The sequence below is a fragment of the Mauremys reevesii genome, linkage group 18, assembly GCF_016161935.1.
Source record: "Mauremys reevesii isolate NIE-2019 linkage group 18, ASM1616193v1, whole genome shotgun sequence".
In the NCBI taxonomy this organism is placed as follows: domain Eukaryota; kingdom Metazoa; phylum Chordata; order Testudines; family Geoemydidae; genus Mauremys; species Mauremys reevesii.
This window is the reverse complement of record NC_052640.1, coordinates 22,000,929-22,022,500: the sequence shown is the minus strand read 5'-3', so window position 1 is coordinate 22,022,500 and position 21,572 is coordinate 22,000,929. Positions and strand designations below refer to the sequence as shown.

Genomic DNA, 21,572 nt, shown 5'->3' with positions numbered 1-21,572 from the left:
CCCTGCTGATGGTTGACATTTATAGAGCCATGTTCAGCCAGAAGGTTCTTGAAGCACTTCACAACCTACTGGCCTGGTGCTGCAGGGTGCTGAATGCCCTCAGTTCCCACAGATGTCTCAGCAGGAGCTGCGGGAGCACAAACGTCCTGGGAGCAAGCCAGGTGTGCACATGAATCAGCACCCACCACTGACAACAAGCTGCCCGGTGACTGTTTAACAGCCCCCGGCAGAGAAGTGAGGAATGCCACCATCTCCAGCTGAAATTCTGGGGGGAATCTAGGGACAGAGGTTGTAATTACCCAACATGGCAGGTAGCCAGGACACCAACATTAATAGTTCACTGCTGGCAAAAGTACCAGTCTCTCTCTAATGAGCTCCAATGAGCGGGACTTGTGTTTTATGCTCCTCCAGCAGCGAGGTGCCTCTTCGCACGCTGCAGGGGCACTAGTCCCATGTGGACTTAGAGGGAAGAGGACCTTTGAGTGAGTTATCAATGCTACTCTTGCAACACCATTTTTTTTCTATTCTAATGCAGACCCAGTCCAACCCTACTCCGTCTGAGAGCTGACAGAATCACAGCCACAGGTGGAATTTCAGAGGCTTATTCAACTACACCTCTACTCCGATATAACGCGACCCGATAGAACACAAATTTGGATATAACGTGGTAAAGCAGCGCTCCGGGGAAGGGGGCGGGAGGACAGGGCTGTGCGCTCTGGCAGATCAAAGCAAGTTCAATATAACACAGTTTCACCTATAACGCGGTAAGACTTTTTGGCTCCCGAGGACAGCGTTATATCGAGGTAGAGGTGTATATATGTGGCTCCAGGGGATGGCTTTATTAACTTAACACACTCCACTTCCCTTTGAGTAATTTGTTTTACCAACCTCAGCGTTCTTCGACGTGCACACTCTACGAGGATCAGCACTATTCTGCGCCATTGGAAAACTCCCCTTCCAATCCTCCCCAAACCCCCTGCAGCTAGCAAAGCTTCCAAATAATAAGCTCCCTGCAGAAGTCTGCATCCTCACTACAGACAAATCCAGTCCTTCAAGAAACAGACGCTGTCAAGGAAGTGTCAGAGTGAAAGGATGTTATGGAAGATGGGTCGGTGGATAGGGAAGAGGAGGCCAGCCCACTGCTAGACGTAGCTGCTTTTCTAAGACAAATACCAGGCATGCTACAGAGCTTGGGAAAACGTGGCCATGGAAGGAAGAGCCTACGGAAAAAGCAGCACCAAGAATACATGCTACACAAACTCAGAGGCCTGAGGAGCTGGGGGAAGAAGCAGGTATTTGGGAAAATACTCAGACTCCTGACTAGTCCTTGCAAAACTTCATCATCCTCCCTTCTATTACATCAGGCTCAACCACCACTACTGATGAGTACAGCTGGGAGCTCCACCACACTCATTGTTCCTCTACCATTCCCTGCCTAGAGAGCCCGGGGCTTAGGTAGCGCTAAGCTCCCCCAGGTCCAGTGCCCTGCACTACACCAGCTCAGGCTGGGACTACAGTAGTAGATTTCTTAGAATTCACATTGCTAGCAACAAGTTCTCATCAATGATTTAGAGGCTAACCCCTGGATAAGGAGTGAAAACAGGGCAGGGAACAGCAGCAGTTCAGAAGCTAGAGAATTTGGGGATTCAAGCCCACTTGCCCTCATCATGTATGATCTGCATCTCTCATCTCCTCCAATGTGATATGCATGGTTCTGTTCCCCTCTCCACCCCTCGCCCCCAGCCCCTGTCCTTGATGTAGCTAGTGCAGATGGAAGAGGAAATGAGGAATGTTTCCAGTCTCACTGCGCCAAGCTATGGGGCAGCGACATCACTGGAATAACCCAAAGCCCCTTCTCCCCTTCCAGCTTGTGAGTTTTAGGAAATCAGTGGGACTGACCTGTGAGCTCGGGGAGGACGGGGGCACTCGGGAGAGGGGTCCGCTCTACACGGAATTCTAAAAACGAAATGTAAGACAACTTAGGAACTTGTAAAACACCCCCGCGGGGGATCTGGCAGAGAGAAAGCAGCATTGGGCCTTTCTGGCTAGAACACAAGGCCAGACAGAGATGGAGGAAGTCACTGCAGCACCCGGCCTTCGACTCTTTATTTTAAATGAACTGCGAGTTGGATTGACAGCACTGGAGACTGAAAGCCTCTGCTTACCCCCAGAACAGGCACAGCCCAGACCACGTGCCTCAACTCTGCCCTGGAGGGACCATCTCTAGGGTTGAAAGGGGAATTGAGTCTCTTTGGCCCAGCCAATCCTTGGCCTCGCAGCTAGGACTGCCAACAAATGCCAGTTGAGCTGGAGGTGGCTTTGTGATATGAACACCTGGTTCGCTAGGACTGAGACCCAGCAACTGGATTCACACAGACTACCAGACAGCTACTTTCAGTTGCCGCCAACGTAGGCTGGGTTCTGACTAGCAGCTTAGAGATGAAAGCTGCCAGAGCCTGTTGCCAATTGCCTAATGTCAGGCCTTTCTACACAATCCATTGGGGGCGGGGTGGCAGAGGAGGACAGGGGACACTCAGAGTTGCCACTCATCCTCAGAACAGCAGGGCAGTCTTTTATAGGGTGGCCTTGCAGCCCGCTCTTTGCTTGTGCGGGAAGGGGAGGGAGAGGAGGCCAGCAGAAAGCTCAGAGCGGCTGCAGGGCATTCATCAGGGACCAGGCAGCGATGGTCACATATGGGCTTCAAGACGAGGAATGGGGCTGGTTGGGGAATGTACAAATATGCAGTGTTGTGAAGAGGGGTTTACTGGGCCTTTAAGAGATCCAGGATACAACTCACTGCATCTTAAGACTCTCACATTTAGGAAGCCTAGGAAACTTCAGGCCCATTTAAAGCTAGCAGGGTTCAAGTCCTGCACTCTGTTTTCAGAAAGGTGGCGACTCTGGTGGAGAGACAGACACACACACAGAGGCAGCAAGACAGGCAGAGCTGCAAGGTCCCTTCTGTGTAATAGCAGCCCCCACGGAGGAACCTAGCAGAGAGGGGGGGTGCATGAACCTAGGACTTTTCTTGTCACTGGAGTGAGGGGATAGCAACAGCAGACACTCACATGGCTACAGCCTCCTTCCTAACTAGCCAGTAGGCTGTTCCCACCTATTCCAGGCCTCCGTCACCTCCCACCTTCACAGATTTAAAGGAAGTCCAAACTAGGGCAAGGGTAAAACAGGCAGAGATTGGGTCACATGCCACAGGCTTCCCTTAGTGTGAGGACAAACTGGACGAATAGGCAGGAAGAGGCACTTACCAGGAAACTGATAAGTGTAGCCAGGCGCAAGGCCCGTGTAACTCCGACTGGCATAAGTGGCAGCTTGGAAACCTGGATAACCTGCCAGCAGAGAAGAGGGGATGGTTACACGAATGCACACAATGCCACTTTCCAGTTCCAGCTCTGCCTGCCTCCCCATAGCCTGAACACACACTGCGAAAGGACCAAGTAACATAGCAGTTACCCCACACAGTGCGCACCGTGCAGGAATCTGGGGAAGAATTTTAATACATTGCCCCTTTGTCGTTCCAGACATTGTTCCCCTGCAAAGACATGTAGATTTCCCTGTCAGAAAACTCAAGGTCCCACAAACTAAAGTACTAGCTGGTTTTCTGAAAGGGGGCTCTGAGAGACAGTGGGAGCATATGGATGATGGGTGATTTATGCCAGTCAATCATCTACTTTAGTAATAGAGCTGCTGGCTAACACTCTGAAGTAGTTACAGAAAGAACAGATGGCTGAAAACGTGCAGGCAGATAGCCTGTTCCTGGCACAGATCACTAGGACAAGTCTTCCCATTTCCTGAGACGCTGTCATAGCTAATCACCAACTTTAAACAGTCCCATGAGAAAACCAGCAGCTGACTAAGAACTGAATGTTCAATTTGAGATCTCCCATGACAAGCGTATGTGGATTTCCCACTGACTCATTTGAGTCTGCTGGTTTAAAATACAGTTCTACTCAAAAAACCCCAAAACTAAAATCTGAAGTGGCTTTGTGGGGTTCCAGATCTATTTTATCTCAGCAACTCCAGTGAGAATGTGCCGAGCGCAAATGCAAAAAAGAGGTGTTTTTCCTCTGCCTACCAGCCCTGCCAACCCAAGCTGGGATCCAAGTGCCAGGTTGAGCGTTCCTCCTCCAGCACTACCCCCCAGGGCCCTGACCCAAAGGACACGTGTGTCTGTTCACCTTAACCACACCTATAATACAGGTTGGATGGGCTCAGGGTGCTGGTGACGATCAAGCAAGAACGAACCAAGTTTGACTCACAGACCCTAAAAGGAGCTAATTGGGCTGGAAATCAGGGGTGTGGGGGGAACCCCACACCTTTTCCTTTGTAACCTGAACACAGAAAAAAGGTCCCCACAATGCCACACAGACACTTCCTTGTCAGAGTGGCCAGTTTGATTTGTGACCCAGAATGGGTTCCCTAAAGGAGGGAAGTCAGTGGTATACAGGCTCCACTGGATTCTCAAGGACATTTTTATCCCTCTTGAAAACAATGAGACTGTTTATTAGGATAATACACAGAGAACACGCTCTGCCTGTGTATTTGAAGTGATTACACTCTCCCCTTCGCCCCGCTGAAGACGGGTGACTAATAGTATTTGGGGCGGTTGAAGCAAACATTAATTGTACAGTCTGGCCTAGGACAGTAGTAATATACGTGGATGTGGAAAACTCTGCTTTTGGCCCAATTGTGTTACCAGGGCATATACAGCCTTTTATTTGTGTCGAGTCACAGTGTATATCCTGTTCTATAGGTATTATATTGGACAGGAATTCCAATTACGCGTTAACATTTCTCCCAACCCAACTGCATTCCTGTTCTTTTTGTGACTCCACCTCTAGAACCCTGCATACGCAGTACATCTACAGTTCTTCCATGCTGCCACCAGAGGGCAATTTGTGATCATAAATTGATCCCAGCCCTCCTCCCAGCTTCAGCATTGCTTTTCAAAATGGGGTCTGATGTCATAGATCCAATCTCTTCTTGAACAGCCTGAGCCACCTCCCACACTGTATTATCCCTAGAAACGTAGTCCTAGAATAAAGCCTTCTGCCCCCGGAGCAGAGTCCCGTACTGCTGCTGCCAAGTATGACGTGGGGGCTAGAGAGAAGGGTTTTTTGAAGCGCTTACCCAGCATGCCAATCCCAAGCATGAAGGCATCCATCCCATAAGGCATCACTCGGGACCGCCCTCTCGCAGAGCCAGTGGGGGACATCACTTCCTTTGGCTGAGCTTTTTTACATTCCACCTGCCACAAGGAAAAAAAAAAGTGTCGGACCTTGGCCTTGACTTGCACAGCATGTTTGCTCGGAGCACATACAGTACGGCACAGGAGGGCTGCCTTAGTGCACTGGAACCGCTGCGCTTGCTGTCCTATGCACCACTCCCCAAGCCTGCCTCCCATCCTGCAGCCACTAACACGGCCTGCAGCCTCCCCCACCCTGTTACTCTGCTAGAGAAGCACCATTGTTGAGTAGTTAAAACAGGTGACTAAAAGTTCTACCCGTGGTTCTGTCCTTGACTCTCTGTGACTTTCGGTAAGACAACCTTGGAGCCTCAGTGTCCTCATTTGTTAAACGAGGATACCTGCCTCACAGGGGTGGGGAGAAGTTTAGTTAACACTTGTACAGCACTCAGGGGTCAGTTACAATTCCCAATTATGGTTAGATTGCATTGTCTTTTGGGCTCCAAATACCAGCAGTGGCTCCCCTCCTTGTTGAGTACCTCCTCCCTAGATCTGGGGCAGTGATTTCAGGGGTCTCATCTGCTTCTGACCTGCAGTCCCAGAGCCCCAGTGCTTTACCCCATCCCTCCACCGCCAGCTTTGTTCTTCACACTTACCATTTTGTTATTGATCTCATGGAAGTGGATCTCACACACCTTCTCCACAATATCTTCACTCTCAAATGTGACGAATCCAAACCCTGAAGAAAGGGCAACACTTCCTGGTCAGGGCACAACTCTGTGTGATCAGTACCTGCCACCTGCCTGTCCACATGCCCAGGAGAGAAGGCAACCCAGAGGTTCGTGGGGTGGACCAGTTGGGTCATGGCAATACTTCCACTCCCCTCTGGTCTCCAGTAAGTCCTGCATGCATGCAGCACTCATATGAGGAGCAGGGAAATCACTGTCGTCTCCCAGATTTCCCTCTCTCCTCCCAGCTCCATTTCTGCACCTCCCACCTTCATTAAAGCCCCTGGCACTCGTTGCTGATGGATTTAGTCTATTAAACTTTGCCATTTTTCCAAGACAAACTAGATGGCTTAATGACTGATACCACAATAGAGAGTTCCAATCCAGCAGAGGGCCATATGAACAAAATTGTGTCCTACCAATGCTTGTTCACAATGTGAAATGAGTTTGGTGGGTCCCAGTCCAGTCCCCAATAGACAGGCACCCACATCACTAACATCACCATCCCAAATAGTGAAATTCAGCACATTTCAAAGCCCTAACTGTACATTAATTGGTCCTTACAGCCCTGTGTGTGACAGGCAAGTATCAGAATCACTATTTCTGGAGCAAAACCAAGGCATGGAAAGGTTAAGTGATTTGCTCACATTCACACCATCCATCAGTATCTGAGGTGGGAATAAAATTTGGGAGTTCTTGCCTCCCAGCCCTATGCTCAGAGCACATCTCTAACCGACCCCTTCTTTGCCAAGACTGGCAGCAGACTGACTGGGCTCTGGAGTCCAAACTTCCTTTTCGCAGCCAGGGGTGGCCCTTTTGGGGAAGAGCAGAGGCATGGCAGAGAGGGACTTTGAGTGAGCTTGCATTGCAGCTGTGGCTAAATGGAGCTTTCAGCCTCCAGGGCTGCTGAGTCAACTTCACCAGTGCTAAAAAATCACTTAAACACACACTTTTCTATTTTTCAGTATTTTCCAAGATAGACTGGACTCTTTCCATGAGCTTCTCCTTTCTCTCCAGGTAGGAATTTATATTGCCCCAATCATGGTCTGGTATCTGGTGCCTTGGAAACTCAAGAGAAGTACCCTACAGTGAAGCCATGAAGTTACCAACACCAGACCAGATGATTGGTCCATCTAGTCTAATATCCTGTCTCAGGCAGGGACCAATACCTGATGGCTCAGAGGAAGGCAGTCCTCCCTACCCCTTCTGTAATGCTCTACATAAGAATGGCCATACTAAGTCAGACCAGTGGTCCATCAAGCCCAGTATCCTGTCTTCCAACAATGGCCAGTGGCAGGTGCTTCATAGGGAATGAACAGCACAGGGCAATTACCGAGTGATCCATCCCCGGTCATTAAATCCCAGCTTTTGGCAGTTGGAGGTTTAGGGACATGCAGAACATGGGGTTGCGTCCCTGACCATATTGGCTAATAGTCATTGATCGACCTATTCTTTATGAACATATCTAATTCTTTTTTGAATCCTGTTATATTTTTGGCTTTCACGACTTCCCCTGGTAATGAGTTCCACAGGTTGACTGTGCATATTGTGAATTATTTCTTTACGTTTATTTTAAACCTGCTGCCTATTAATTTCAGTGGGTGACCCCTGCTTCTTGCATTATGTGAAGGGTTAAATAACACTTCCTTATTCACTTTCTCCAAACCATTCATGATTTTATAGACCTCTATCATATCCCCCCTTAGTCATCTCTTCTCCAGGCTGAACAGCCCCCATCTTTTTAATCTCTCCTAGTCTGTCTTTGTTGCCCTTCATTGTATCTTTTCCAATTCTAATCCATCTTTTTAAGATGGGGCACGCAGTACTCAAGGTGTGAGCATACCATGGATTTATATAGTGGCATTATGATATTTTTTTCGTCCTATTATTTATCCTTTTCCTAACAGTTCCTAATATTTGGTTTGCTTTTTTGACTGCCAGAGATGTTTTGAGATAAGAAAGAGATCTTGGAGTCATTGTGGTTAGTTGAGACGTAACAGCTAATTTAGACCCCATCATTTTGTATGTTGAGTTGGGATTATGCTTTCCAATGTGCATTACTTTGCATTTGTCAACACTGAATTTCATCTGCCGTTTTGTTACCGAGTTTTGTGAGAACCCTTTATAACTCTTTGCAGTCAGTTTTCGAGGTCTCTACATTGAGTAATTCTGTATCGCCCACAAACTTTGGCACTTCACTGTTTACCTCTTTTCTAGATCATTTATGAATATGCTGAACAGCACTGGTCCTGGTATAGATCCTTGGGGGACCCTGCTATTTACCCCTCTCCATTGTGAAAACTGACCATCTATAACTACCCTTTGTTTCCTATCTTTTAATCAGTTACTGGTCCATGCGAGGACCCTCCCTCTTTTCTCATGATTGCTTACTTTGCTCTAGCCAATTCCTGTAGAGGGCAGAAGTGCAGGATCTGATGATTTATTATGGGCTAGCCATTTTTCTCCCCCATTAGGGTGGGGCTGGAGTGGTATAATCTATAAAATCAGGCAACCAGAATCACCTAAACGGTAAGAAAATGGGATGCACTGAAGGGCACCCTGGACAGCAAGTGTGAATACTAAGTATGGCTGGGAGAGAGAGCCAAAAGCAGAAAGTGCTTCCTGTGTGAGTCTGAGGCAGATAAACAAACACACTGTGTAAGTGCTTAGTGACGTACGTGAACATGGCAGTGGCCCAGCAAAGGGCTGCCACCATCACAGTGTAGTTGTGTCCTCAGGATGGTGCACACCATTGTGGTGTCCTCTTAAGAGTGGTAGCCAGTTAGAGGGCACATGTACAAGAGCATCAGGCACCTCCAAAACTAAGGCTCAAATTCAGTGGTCTCCTGTCTGATCCCAAGAGCCTGAATACCAAAGCCAGGCTCCCACTCTGTAACCAGATTCCACAAATGGGATTTGACGAAAAGGTGACTTGGGAGCCCCAGGCTGAGGAAGGGGTCAGAGGCAGGCACTCTTCTGGGTCTTGCGTCAGCTTCCCCAGGGTTCGGATTACTCAGGACAAGGTAAGACACACACAGACAACTGGAGCCACGTAGGTAGCTGGGGAGGGGAGGAGGCTGCCTCCTCTCACATATCAGCCACTCGGCAAGTTTACAGCACAGGAAACGGGCTGGACAAAAGCTCTCTGTGCTGCGAGGGACTCTGCTAAAGGATGCGGATGCTAAGGGATGGGGTGATGGGAGGTGAGATAAAGAGCAGCTGTGACCTGCATGCCCTGCTGCTGGCCACGGGACACTAGCTTCCCCTCCACCCCCATCACCACAAACACACATGCTGCTCCTGTCATTACGCAATCCCCTGCCAGCTTTACACACACACACACACGCTGCCAGGGTGCTGCCCTCACCTCGGTGTCGGTTGGTTGTCTTGTCAAACATCAGCATAGCATCATCCACCTGCAAGGGGCACAAAGGAGGAAAGGGCTCAGATCAAGTTATTACTGAGAAAGAGCTCTCTCCCTCCTTCCGGCTGGCCCCATGCCAGAGAGAAACGAGACACCCACCTGCCCCCAAAGCGGAACATCACACACACACACACAAATCAACCATTCACTTACCCTTGGGAGGCCCCCCAAGTGCCAGGGCCCTGACCCAACAATGGGACAGGATTTTCCCCCACATTAAAGCTTCCCCACTGTACTGAGGGCAGGGACTCCCAGCCTGAACCAACAGGCCCATCTCCATCCAACTTTTAGGGTGCTGGAACAGGTTCCCACCTAGCCATCTTCTGGGGAGGGCAGGCACTTTCCTTCCCACTGAGCCAGGACGCAGCCCTGGACAATTTGCCTGCAGCTCCACAGAGACAGAGAGAGAGAGACTGACTGTCTCGGTTTCCGTGTGCACAAACCAAAGCCTGAGAGGGGAGAAGGAACAAGAGCCTCACAGAGATGGAAAATGGAGGCCTCAGACACAACAGACAACTCTGCTTGGGGACTCTGGGAAGCCACCTCCACCCCAGAGGAGCTTTCCTCTAAGTGAGGTTTCCCACTGCTGGAGGGTGTAATTAGAGAAAATTTACTGCAAGGATTGAGCTAGTGCTGCCTACTGAATGGGGGAAGTGGAGGCAGACACCAACCATCTCCCTCCCCCCACCCTGGGGCCCCTCTCCACCCCCTGCCCCCACCAGGGCCTGGTGCAACTTTCTTTCCCCTGCCTGTGCTCTGCTGGGTATTTCCTTGTAGAGAAGCAAATCTGTGCAGCTACAAGTCAGGCCAAGCAGAGTTAAAAACGCACTCCAATCCCCTCTGCGTAAACCACCATGTAAACCTGTCCCACTGACCCGTGCTCCTCGCTAATACCACTGCCTTAATCTGATTATGAAACTGGATGTGCAAGTGCTCAAGGGAGGGGCAACAGTATCTACCCAGCAGCTAGCCAGGACCTTCCTCCGCCTCAAACAACAACAGCCAGGAGGGACCAAAGCAGCCTACATTGCTTGGGATCAGCTATTTCTCCCTCCCCCACTTACAATTCCCTGTTTTCCTCCTTCCCAGCCTTGAGATGTTGCCTCCCCAGAAAGGCCCTGCAGTCCGTGGCCTGAAGCACAAGGGGCTGAGTCCATCTCTACCAACCGGCACTGTCAGATGGCCAAGCCCCAGGCTTCATTCAAAAGAGAGCTTGCAGCTGGAATGGGATGGGGAGGGGGCTTACCAACATCCCCCCCTCCGACGAGGGGGCTCCATCAGCCTCAGCTGCCAGTGAGATAAAGGGGCACCTTTCTCCCATAAGTGAGAATGGAAAGAGGCCATTACTAAATACCCTCCACAATGTCACATGGGAAAGGGTCATGTGGTCACTTGGGTCCCCCCCCAAGAACAGGTGTCACCACCCACATCTGCCAGCTCCAAAGAGCAGAGTGACATACAGAGGACTCAGCTACCATCCCACGCCACACTGCAGCCAGGCAAGTGGGACTTGAACTTTCCCAGCTAGGCCCAAGATCCATCAGGGCCAAGACCCGAGAAACTCACTAGTGATCCAAGTTGAGCGGAAGGGGTCCGAACAGTGTATATGGAAGATATGACAACCAACACTTTGTCTGACACTCCATGCTACCTGCTTCTCTCCGCTGAGGCAGGTGGAAGGGGGGGGAGTTGCCTAATGGGTGGAAATATGCTCCAGCTGCTCGCTGTCACTCTCGTCAGCCATACCCACTTTTTACAATGGTCTTTGTTACCTGCAGAGCTTGGAAGGGGAGGGAGCTTTCACGACTGGTGGATCCCATGGGTTAATTAAGGTTATGTGGGCCTGAGTGGGATGGAGCACAATACCATGGCCCTCTCGGCAACACCCTAAAATCAGCAGCTGCCTCCTTGCAGTGCTTGAACCCCAATCACAGTAGCTACCATCCCGAACTAAGCCTCATGTCCTGACGGAGCTAGCAGTAGTCCCCTAAAAATCAGCCAATCCCCTCTGAAATCTAGTCCTCCACAGTCAGACTGCCCACTCTGTACTCTAAACAAGCCCCCACGCAGCCTAGTTACATTTACAATCTGAAAACAACTGTCCCCTACATGAACGCTATAGCCGTGCCACAAAACTCAGCCAACGCCTGCACTCTCTCAGTATCTTGAGTCTCCCATCCAGGAGCTCTAGGATCAAACAAAATCCCATTAGGGCCAGGACCATTTTATACACCAGCACAAATGCACTTTTAGAGTATCAACAGAAGCATTCACAGATAAATAACGGTTCAAAACACAGCAAAATGGATTCCTCAGACTTTCACCTCTAGAGACCCTGAGTCACATCTTTCCAACGTAACAGGCTAAATAAGTTTGATGGGCTCAGACTAGTTTGGAAATTGACCCACAGTTCAGCACAACTGGTGAATTTCTTTTAGGAGAGGCCCAAACTAGAACACCAGTGGGTTAGAATTAAGGAGCATCAGCAGCCTGAGGGGCTCAGGACTGGCTCAGCCAGCATTACAAATCGTCAGGATTGAGGTGCACTGTCAGAGCAGCGTGAGTGGCCCAGGACTGTCCCAGCATGGGGTGGCCACTTGCAATTCCCCATCCCATCAGTCAAACTCCCTTGTAATCGCCCTGCTGTGTCACACAACAGTACCACGAAGAGTTATCAGGCTAGCATTGCCATGGTAACTCCCAGGACACTTCAATAAGCTGTGCTGGCCCTGGGCTGGCTCTGGTGTCCTGGGGACAACATACACTAAAACACTCCAAAACCCACACAACAAAACGCAAGTGGAGCTCATTGCAGGATACCCTTCACTTCAGCAGCTCAGAGCAGGGAGGGACTTTGCATCTCAAACAACACCCTGACAGGGTTTCTCAAACTACACAACACAGGACTCAAACAGCGCCACCCTGTGGAGAGCATGGTAGATTATGGAAGATAAGCAAGAACAAAGAAACAGCAAGAATTCAACCATAGAGCAAAAAACTAAGCAATCCAGACAATATGGCAGAAGTGCAGGGAAACCTGGGAAGTGCCTAACTGTGCGCTCAGCTGCCAGCGCCTGCTGTCAGTAGGGAAGGCCGGGGGATCAGACAGGAGGCTCACACTCTGCCAGGGAGATGCACCTAGGAACGCCAAGCATGGGTGCTTTACAGACATGAACCAATAAATCCCACAGCCTCCCTGTGCGGGGGTGTGTGCGTCAAGATTATTTGTCCCATTTCACAGATGGTGAAACCGAGGCACAGAGCAGCAAAGTGGCTTGTCCAAGATCAGTGCCAGGAATGGAAGCCAGAGGATGCTGAGCTTGCAGCTCCTGGAAAGCAGGCGGCCAGGCTCCCCTTCAGCCCTCAGCACATTCCCAGCGGCACAGGCCATTCCGAGCCCCACACCGGGCGCACATTCAACTCACAAACTGCTAATGTGTGTCCTTAATAGGCTTCTGTGTCCATGGAAACCCAGGGCAGGGGAGGCGGGATTAGCGGGGCCGGCTGGCCCCAGCAGCCAAGTTCATGTGGCCAAGCGCTAAGTGTGAGTGGCAGTCCTTGGCGGGCGGCTATTGTTGTGGCTGGCTGTTGGGTGCCTCTCTGGGCAGAGCCCCCGCTGGGATCCCTGCCACTCCCCGGCCCATTCTCCTGAGCCTTTCTTCTCCGGGCCGCGCTAGCTTTGCCAACGCCGAGTTAGGCCTGAACAAAAGAGGCTGCTGGGGACAGCTTCTCTTGGGGCCTGATTACCATGGTAACCCTGCCCCTCCAATCCCAGCTGCTGGATCAGATTAGTGCGAGCTCTAATGCTCTTCTGCAAAGCGCTCAGCACAGACACAAAGACACCCTGCTGCGGCCAGTCTCACCAGGAGCCGGCCTCACAGGCCTGTGTGAGAGAGGGCAGCCTGCACCCCCCGCCTCAGACACACACAAAACGGCCTTTCAAGGCCACCTCGCTCCCCCTGTGCGCACAGCGCTGGAGCAACGCTACACCTCATACCACGGCATACCCAGCACAGCAGCTCAGATCTATGCCCATACCCCACGCCCAGCCTCCAAACATCCCCTCTCTGTCCCCAGATTCCACCCACCCAGATTTCAACATAAGCTTGCCCAAAGAGGGAAGGAGCAATGAGCCAACCCCCACTCTTCTCATCAAAGGGGAGGGATTCACAGTTCTCCCATCTCACAAAACTAAGTGGAGGAGGAAGAAGGGGAGCACCCAACCTCCCCAGAGCTCCCTCCAAGGGGGTCATCTAGAGGACAGAGCCACCCTCTGATTTCTTCCAATTTCACAGATACAGCGTTGGGCTGAACAGGAGCAGAGTTACCCCAGATTTCCTTCGCTCATGCACACAACCAGCAAAACTAAAACTAACAAGCACAGCCCAGAGAGGGCTTTGCTGCCTTAGTCTCTGTAAAACAAAATCCTGTTGAAATTCAACCACACACCCAACAAAAGGGCATTGCAGTGCACACATGAGGTTGGGAATGTATTCTGCTCACACACACCCTTCACAAAAACTACCCATTATAAAAATATTATAGTTAAGAATTTCGAGTCTGGCGGCAAATTCTCAGTTAAGGCTCCCACACCAACTTGAATCCTGTCCCTGCCCCCACTCCATACACAAGCCAGAGACCACACCCCCACCATCCTATTGCCATATCAGCTCTGCCCGCCCTCTCGTGCATATGCATTAGGATAAGTTATTTCATTCTGTAATCCTGCCCAGGGACCACAAGGCTGGATGGGGAGATTCTGGCCCATCTCAGGAGGGGGTCTCAACTCCCCGTTGAGGAGATGTGAGAAAGGGTTGGAGAGGGGGGTGTTTCAGTGTACACGTGGGGGAGTAGAAAGGATCCCCACTCTGCATGCCGAGGATAGGTAGGGATGTGGAGAGAGGTCTGGGGACAGGCTGGTGCTGGCTCCGAATACGCTGGCCATGAAGAAAGGGACAGAGTTAAAAGTGGTTTGCAATGGGTGTGTGGGGTTCTTTGGTCCGTGCACTGAGAGGTGTAAAGGCAGAGAAACATTTTGAGCTTGTACTGAGAAAAGGAGGGGTTGCCCAATGGGAACAGGAACGCAGGGTGTGATCTCCAGCCCACGTCGGGAAGGTGGGCAGAGATACTGGGAAAGGATTAAAATTAACTTCAGAATTGTCTGATTTTTTAAAATCGCATTTACGTTCCAACAATACGGTTGCAATGGGGTGTGGACATTCCATACAACTGTAACTGGGCATTAACAAAAGTTTTGCTGGGTGAATTGTCTTGTTTCTCCCTCTTAAATAAATATTTGTGTTAATGGCTGAAACACAGCAGATGAGCGTTTAGCTTAGTGGTCAAGGCTGGAGTGATCCAACATCTGACATTAGAAGTTCAAGGCTTAAGTTTCTTCTATAGCTATTGGATAATGTCTCTCTCCTTGTTCAACTACTAGGCTCAGCCGGGGGGGGGCGGGGAGGAAAAGGTTAAACTATCAACTCCAAATGAACTGCCTCCACAGAACTCGGCCACAGGACTCACAGGGCAATGGGACTTTTTGAGCACTGTTTGGTAGTTAGGGGGCATACGCATGTCCAAGTCCCACGTTCTATAGACAGAGGGTATAATGATCCCCCCTCATTAGCAGCCCCCCAGCTCCTTCAGAAACCTTCTCTGGAGTTGTGCACCAAATCCATGGGGAGGAGGGAGGAATAATGTGGCTTTGTGGAGGAAATACATTCAGGGACAGAGTCGTCCTTAGGCATACGCAGCTGCATAGGGCAGCCAAAATCTGGGGCACCACCGGAACCACAGGTGCGACTTCTCATCTTGCTGGGAGGTGCTAGACCCGCCCCCTCCGCTTCAGGTCCTGCCCCAACTCCAACCCTTCTCCCAAGCCCCCACCCCTACTTCACCCCCACCCCACCTCTTCCCCATCTCCTCCCCTTCCCTCCTGGAGCTTGAACGCCACGAATCAGCTGTTTGCAGCGCTCCAGGAGCGCTGGGAGGGAGGGGGAGGAGTTGGTAAGCGTGGGGCCACCGGCGCGCAGGAGAAGGGGGGCAGAGAGGAGGAGCTTGGCGCTGGTGGGTGCTCTGTACCCACTAAGTTTTCCAGCCCCCGAGTCCACGCCTATGATCAGGACAGCAGGTAAGAGCAGGTCGGCTCCCACACATCCAGCACGTGCTGCAGTCTCCTTACTAGGCAGAAGGCGGGGGCCATATTCACAGAGCCAAATGCACCAGCGTAGGGGCACCATCTGCGCCGGCATAGGGGCACCTGTTTAACAATCTTAAGGATGGCCCTGTTCAGAGACAGTGTTACCTGGTGGTAAGGAGCCCCCTCTTCTAGTCCTTCATGGCATTGCTACTGCTGAGCCCTACTCTAGGGAGCTGTGCTAGCAGTCTCCTCCCTGAGGAAATGGGCTAAGGAGCTCTGGTAGCTGATCAGGAATTGAAGCTCTTCCCTCCCAGAGTCAGCCTTTGATCTTGCTGCAGTGCTGAGAGCAGCCCTACAGATTTCACAGATAGGCACATGGCATTGAAGCTGCCCCCCTCTCCCCCCGGTGAGTAGGCCCTGAGATGTTTAGGCAGAAGGATGTTAAACCAGTTCACCAGACTGAACGTACAGTATTATCCACGCAGATAGCCTTTCAGCAGATATGCCTTAGCCTCCAGGTTTTTCCTCAAAAGGCCACAAACAGTTTAACCTTTTCAATGGCCTAGTCCCATCAGCTAACAGCTCACTAATACAGTCATGGGGCTTTGGGGAGGGATGGGCAGAGACAGATTCAGATGAAAATCTAGTAAAGTTTTGGAGTGAGCGTCTGCAGGTCGACATCTTGGTGAAAGTTGCAAATATTCAAATAAGAACTTTGAAGGCAGAAGTGGAGGCTTCCCCATGGCTGCAAAGAATGAGACCTTCAGAAAGAGACTGAACCAGGGCTTTGGAGCGGAGCATGGAGCTGGAGCGCGGCGCAGCTCTGGAGCAGTGGAGCTGCAGGTTTTTGCCTGGAGCTGGAGCGGAGCCGGACAGCTCCAAAGCCCTGGACGGAACAGGATGTAGTAAATCATGATGAACTGGAAACTAACAGCCATGCTACTAGGTGAAATGACATGAGGTCCTGGTGTACTAACCAAACTACTGGGACAACACAGCTTGATTTAGGGGAGGAGTAAATGGTTACTTGATCCATGCACAGGGACAGAAACTCCAAAAAGTAGATGTGCTGAGCCCATGCCAGTGCTAAGACCACCACGCTGGCTCTGTCCTGCTGAAACCTTCTCACTGCTCTGGGGATGACAGTAAAGTGAGGACAGGAGCCCCTTTCCCCCAGTGAAAATGAAAGGGGCCTGATAGGCATGCCTGTGCCTGCTTGCTCTTGAGCAGATCCTTGGACACCTGGCAAATATCAGATGAACCACCAGCATGAGTGGTCATTCAGACTCTTGATCTGCGCTTCTCTGACTCAGGTCATTGGCTGCAGCATCTTTGGCTCCGTGCCTGCCAGATGCAGAGTAAAGGGAATCCCTTTGTTCCAGATGTAGAACTGCCACAAGACAAGTTGCCTGCTGACACAATGGAGGTGATCAAATTCCCCCCATCTGTTCGGGATGTAAATTGCAACCATGTTGTGAATAAAAATTTGCATCAGTTGCCCTTTGATCTGTGGAAGAAAGGATTTGAAAGCCTCTGCTGTAGCAAGTTTACATAGAGCTTTGATCCCTGAAGTGGACTGTGGACAATTAAGGATCCAAATTGTGCTCTCCCAACCGTGAGCAGGGGAGAAGGACATTATTTTTAAGACATTCTCCAGCAGCGTCCACAAGAATTTTTGATTAGGAGAGTGGGGAAACACTCATTTCCCAGCTGTGAAATACTAGTCTGTACATGATTTAACTACCCTTGCAAGGGTCACATCCCTGGCCTTCTAATGGATGTGCGTGTAACGCAAAGGTGCAGGCGGCTATCTGGCCCAACACCTAAAGATAAAATCTCACAGGGCCTTCTAGCCTGGACCTGGCTAGGTTCACTGCCTGGATGAGATCTCAAAACCTGGCCTGTGATGGGCAACCTAGAACCCTTGAAGAATTTAAGGTGGCCACTATGAAGGTGAGAACCCAGGCTGGACAAAGGTAGATTTTTCCTTGTTTACCCTCAGACTGGGAGATATATAGAGGGAGCACAGGATATGGGTCACCTCACTGAAAGACTGAGCTCTCATAAGCAAGTCATCTAGCTAGGGATACCCCTGCAGGCCCAGGCAACACAGACAAGTCACAGCCACCTCCATGGATCTGGTGAACACTCTGGGGGCTGTAACCGGCCTGAAGGGTTGAGTACCTTGTACTGATTGGTAATTGTCTACCACAAACCTCTGAGGTACTTCCTGTGCTTTTTCCTTTTCAAAATGTGAACGTAATCATCGTGAAGGTCAAGGGCCTCAAACCAGCCTGGAGGGTTAGGAGTCAGGATTAATCTCTCCAGGGAAAACCTTGCAGAATTGGATTTTCTTTATGTAATTGCTCAGTTGTTCCAATTTCTAGAATTGGGTGCAGACCACCATTCCTTCTTGAGAGAAGGAAACAACACGTCTACGATTCTAGTTTAACTGGGCCAAGAGCTCTTCACGAAGTTCCTCATGAGAAGGCTCCCTGAAAAGGGAAGGGGGCTTGAGCTCTCTCATTGTCAAGAATGGGAAGAAGTACCCCCATGCAGTGAGCTCTAGGACCCAGCAGTCCAAAGAAATTACTCAGATGCCTTTAAAAATAAAAAAGGGAATTGTTCCCAAGGGGTGAGGTGAAAGAGGAAGAAGTTGAGGATCTGGGTCCTCCAAAATTGCTTTGAGGTCCTCTGGGGCATATTCTCACTTGCTGAACTAGATGCAGCACCAGCTCCGGCTGAGGTGGAAGGTATTTTCCTCCTCTGATGGTTTCTTTTTTTAAATTTCACTTTAAAAAAAAGGCTGTCTAGTCCTATTGCTGGTAGCCTGATTCCAGGAAGGACTGTTGAAATTGTCCCTTGTGAAATCTAAACTATTTCCTGCAAATAAAAGCTGGTTCAAGTCCAGACACCTCTCCATGGATTTCGTGACCTTAATCCTTTCCACAACCTCTGTCCCAGAGGGGAAAAGGTTGGTTTCTTTAAAAGGCAGGTCCATGACCTTGGCTTGGTGGAGATGAGAGTTTTGGAGCCAAGAGTGTTTCTTAAGGGACTCAAGGATGTTCAAAGTCCTAGTATAGTGCAGTCTGAGACATCAATGGAAGCTTTGGGAGTATGCTTAGACACCTGGCCTTCCTCAAACAAACAATTCCACACATCCCTGTATCTTCTCCTCATAAAGGGAGCTGATCAATGTTTTTCATTCATAGCATTTTAAAAATAAAAAACAAAAATGGCCTTTCTTTGAAAGGAAAAGCTTTTTTATATTGATTTTTTTAATTTTCCAGTTTTTTGTAAACAAACAAACAAAACACCAAACATTTGAAGTTTTGGCAGGTTGTTTTTACCCTCTCCCTCCGATTTTCCCCTTAATTATTGCGCAATGGCAAGTATTTTCCATACATGCACTTCTTCTTTTGCCAAAGGTCAGAGAAGTTTAAAAAAAAAATCATTCATATACTTGTTCTCAGTGGCAACACTTTTTTTTCCCCCCAAAGATTTGAATTTTTTTTAAAAAAAAATTGTGATCAAAATGGAAAGTGGTTCCATTTCAAACCCAGCAACACAAATTTCAAATTTGCTCATTAAATTGTTTTTCTATTTTTCTGCTCATGAATGTGCTGAGCTCAAGATCCTGCCTTTGATTAGGCAGAAAACTTATGTCTGGCAATAGCTACCTTGGCAACCTTGACAGCTGGAGAGTTCATACATTTTAACACCAGGGAAACCACTGTGATAATCTAGCCTGACTTCCTGCATAACACAGGCCACAGGATTTCACCTAGTAATTCCTGCACCATGCCCATGCCTTCTGGCTGAGTTAGAGCATATCTTTTAGACAGACACCCAATCTTGATTTGAAGATTTAAAGTGATGGAGAATCTTCCACATTCCGAGGCTTGTTGTGTCAGGCTTGCCTAGCAGTTAACCTTCCACCTTAACACATTCAGTTGTTTGAGCCCCTTGTCCCCAGAAGTAGATGACAACTTCCTGGCTTTAAATATTTCACTTGCAGCTGAGATCACAATTGAGCTCGGGGTAGGATTCTGGAAGAACAATCCAAATCTTTCCCTGGGAACTGGCAGAAAGATCTAGGAGTCTGACAAATCAAGGCGCAAAGGCCAGATGCTGCCTGCCAAATCCTGGGAAGCTCTGGTGTCACACAGAGGAGGGGAAATAGTAGTCACGGCAGTCTCATCAGGGCACCTTAGAAGATAGTCCTCACCAGTTCCTGCCTCTCAGAGTACCAATGTCCTGTGGATCAGTGGTGCTACTGGATGTGGGGTCAGACAGAGGTCAGGTAGTCCCGAAAAAGACTGCCTTCTTTGGAGGAGACTTCCTGGCAGAGGAGATCGAGGTCTCCTCAATTCCTTACACTAAAGATATCGCAGATGCGGGAGGACCACAGGGCCAGACACAACAAGGGGTAGAGTACCTCTAAGGAAGAGATCCTGGATAACTCTTCAACGAGGCTCTCCAAGATGACAAGGTTCCAAAGATGATGATGTATTAAAATAAGGCTCCCCATGAGGAAGAACCATAGCTGACTGGTTGGTACAGAACACTCTTTTCATAGACCTGGATATCATACCATCCTGAACTCAGATCTCATGGGAGCTGAGAGCCCCCAAGACTGAAGGGTGGCACAGGCTTGCCTCAGAACCACAACACCAAGGAGTCATCCACACATGGCCAAAGGAAGACCATTTTGGTGAAAGCCTCTCTGGAAATGATCCCACTGGGAGAAGAAGCTGGGGCTTGGCACGGAGAATGGGGACATCCTTCGCACCAGAGCTCTGAGGGTGTGCATTTCTGTTGGAGTGGTCAGGTGAATCAGAAGGATGCTCCGAAGCAGAGGATCAATCCAGTCGACCCAGATCTAAGAGGCCCTTCCTTATGGGAAACTCCTATGATCCGAGCAGGCCAATTACATCAGAGTTAACCTAGCTCTAACTGCAGGATGCTTTCTGGAGCACTCCTCCTTTTTGCCATGAGGGTTACTGAACTGCATGAAGCTCTCCTTCCAGCCCTGTCCAAGGAACCTGGAGCCTTAGCTCGGGGAACCAATCTGAGCAGTTCCTTGTGGGGCATCTTTTAATTGTGGACATTCCCTTTCTGCGTGCGTGTTCTCTCTCTTGGCTTCCACTCTAAGGGAGGTTTCAAAGGCACATTACATAGCCCTAGACACTCCTCCACAGAAGGTCTCCTAGAATACTGTGCCTCCAAAGCTTATGGCAGCAAGAAATTCTGCTGTTTTCTTTTTGGGCCCTTTTAGAAGGGGCCCTTACAAGCCATCACAGCATTTTCCCCAGGCACGAAAGGCACTTTTCCTGCTTTTATGGAGTAGGAAACATAGGACAAAAGGAGCATTATTTAAAGCCAGTCTTTTTGGTAGCGTTCTCTCTCTTGGGCAAACCCTGACAAAACAGTCAAGACATTAGAAAGGAGAAGTGTGCATTCCTAAAATTAATTATAAAAGTACATTAAAGCTATGTACAAATGCTGTGTGTCTTACATGACTGAAGGGAGAGGTTGGTTCTGTGACACTGTTTGGAAGGCAGAGGGACAGTTACCAGATGCAGGGTATTTGTGCTCTATGGAACTTAAGGCTAAGAGAGGAGTGTGCCCCTGACTTTCAACTACTGATCAAAACGGTTCTGTGACCATTGAGCAGACTCATGACTCCTGCAGTGGTGCTCTGGAGACATCACCACGGAACAGGACATATGGATACAAAACATTTACTTTCTGTGTTAGAATACAGAAAAAATGTAAAATATTTACATAATGTAAATATTCTAAAAAATGTAGAATACAGAAAAAAGTGACTAACATGGATACTGATTCCCAGAGCACTGAACACTTCCCCTTTCTCCCAAGACTGACTGGAAGCATTAAGTTGCTGCAAGTTACTGTGATGTATGTTTTGTTCATCCCAGGATGCATGTATCATTCATTCTACAAGACAAAGCAAAGGTACTGGACAGCACCACTCCAAGTAGAAGAATCTAACTTTATAGGTGATAAAGAATTCCTGAAAGCTACACTGATATGACACAGCCGATTGGTGATGAT

General features: G+C 49.4%; 1 protein-coding gene across 13 annotated transcripts in view; it reads right to left on the bottom strand.

Annotated features, from left to right (window-relative positions):
- MSI1 (musashi RNA binding protein 1) overlaps window positions 1-21,572 on the bottom strand; it is a 51,640-nt gene that overhangs the window by 4,670 nt on the left and 25,398 nt on the right. For 9 of the 13 annotated variants that reach the window (XR_005589449.1, XM_039504577.1, XM_039504576.1 and 6 more), the window contains 5 exons: window positions 9,296-9,344; window positions 5,857-5,939; window positions 5,146-5,263; window positions 3,264-3,344; window positions 1,900-1,956 (listed from right to left, as the gene is read on the bottom strand). Coding sequence is in view for 12 of the 13 variants with exons in the window: in XM_039504577.1 (XP_039360511.1) it covers window positions 1,900-1,956; window positions 3,264-3,344; window positions 5,146-5,263; window positions 5,857-5,939; window positions 9,296-9,344 (388 nt within the window). In the remaining variant the exon portion in view is untranslated. The remainder of the gene's footprint in view (window positions 1-1,899; window positions 1,957-3,263; window positions 3,345-5,145; window positions 5,264-5,856; window positions 5,940-9,295; window positions 9,345-21,572) is intronic. The other 4 variants (XM_039504574.1, XM_039504575.1, XM_039504580.1 and 1 more) reach the window with 1 other exon arrangement.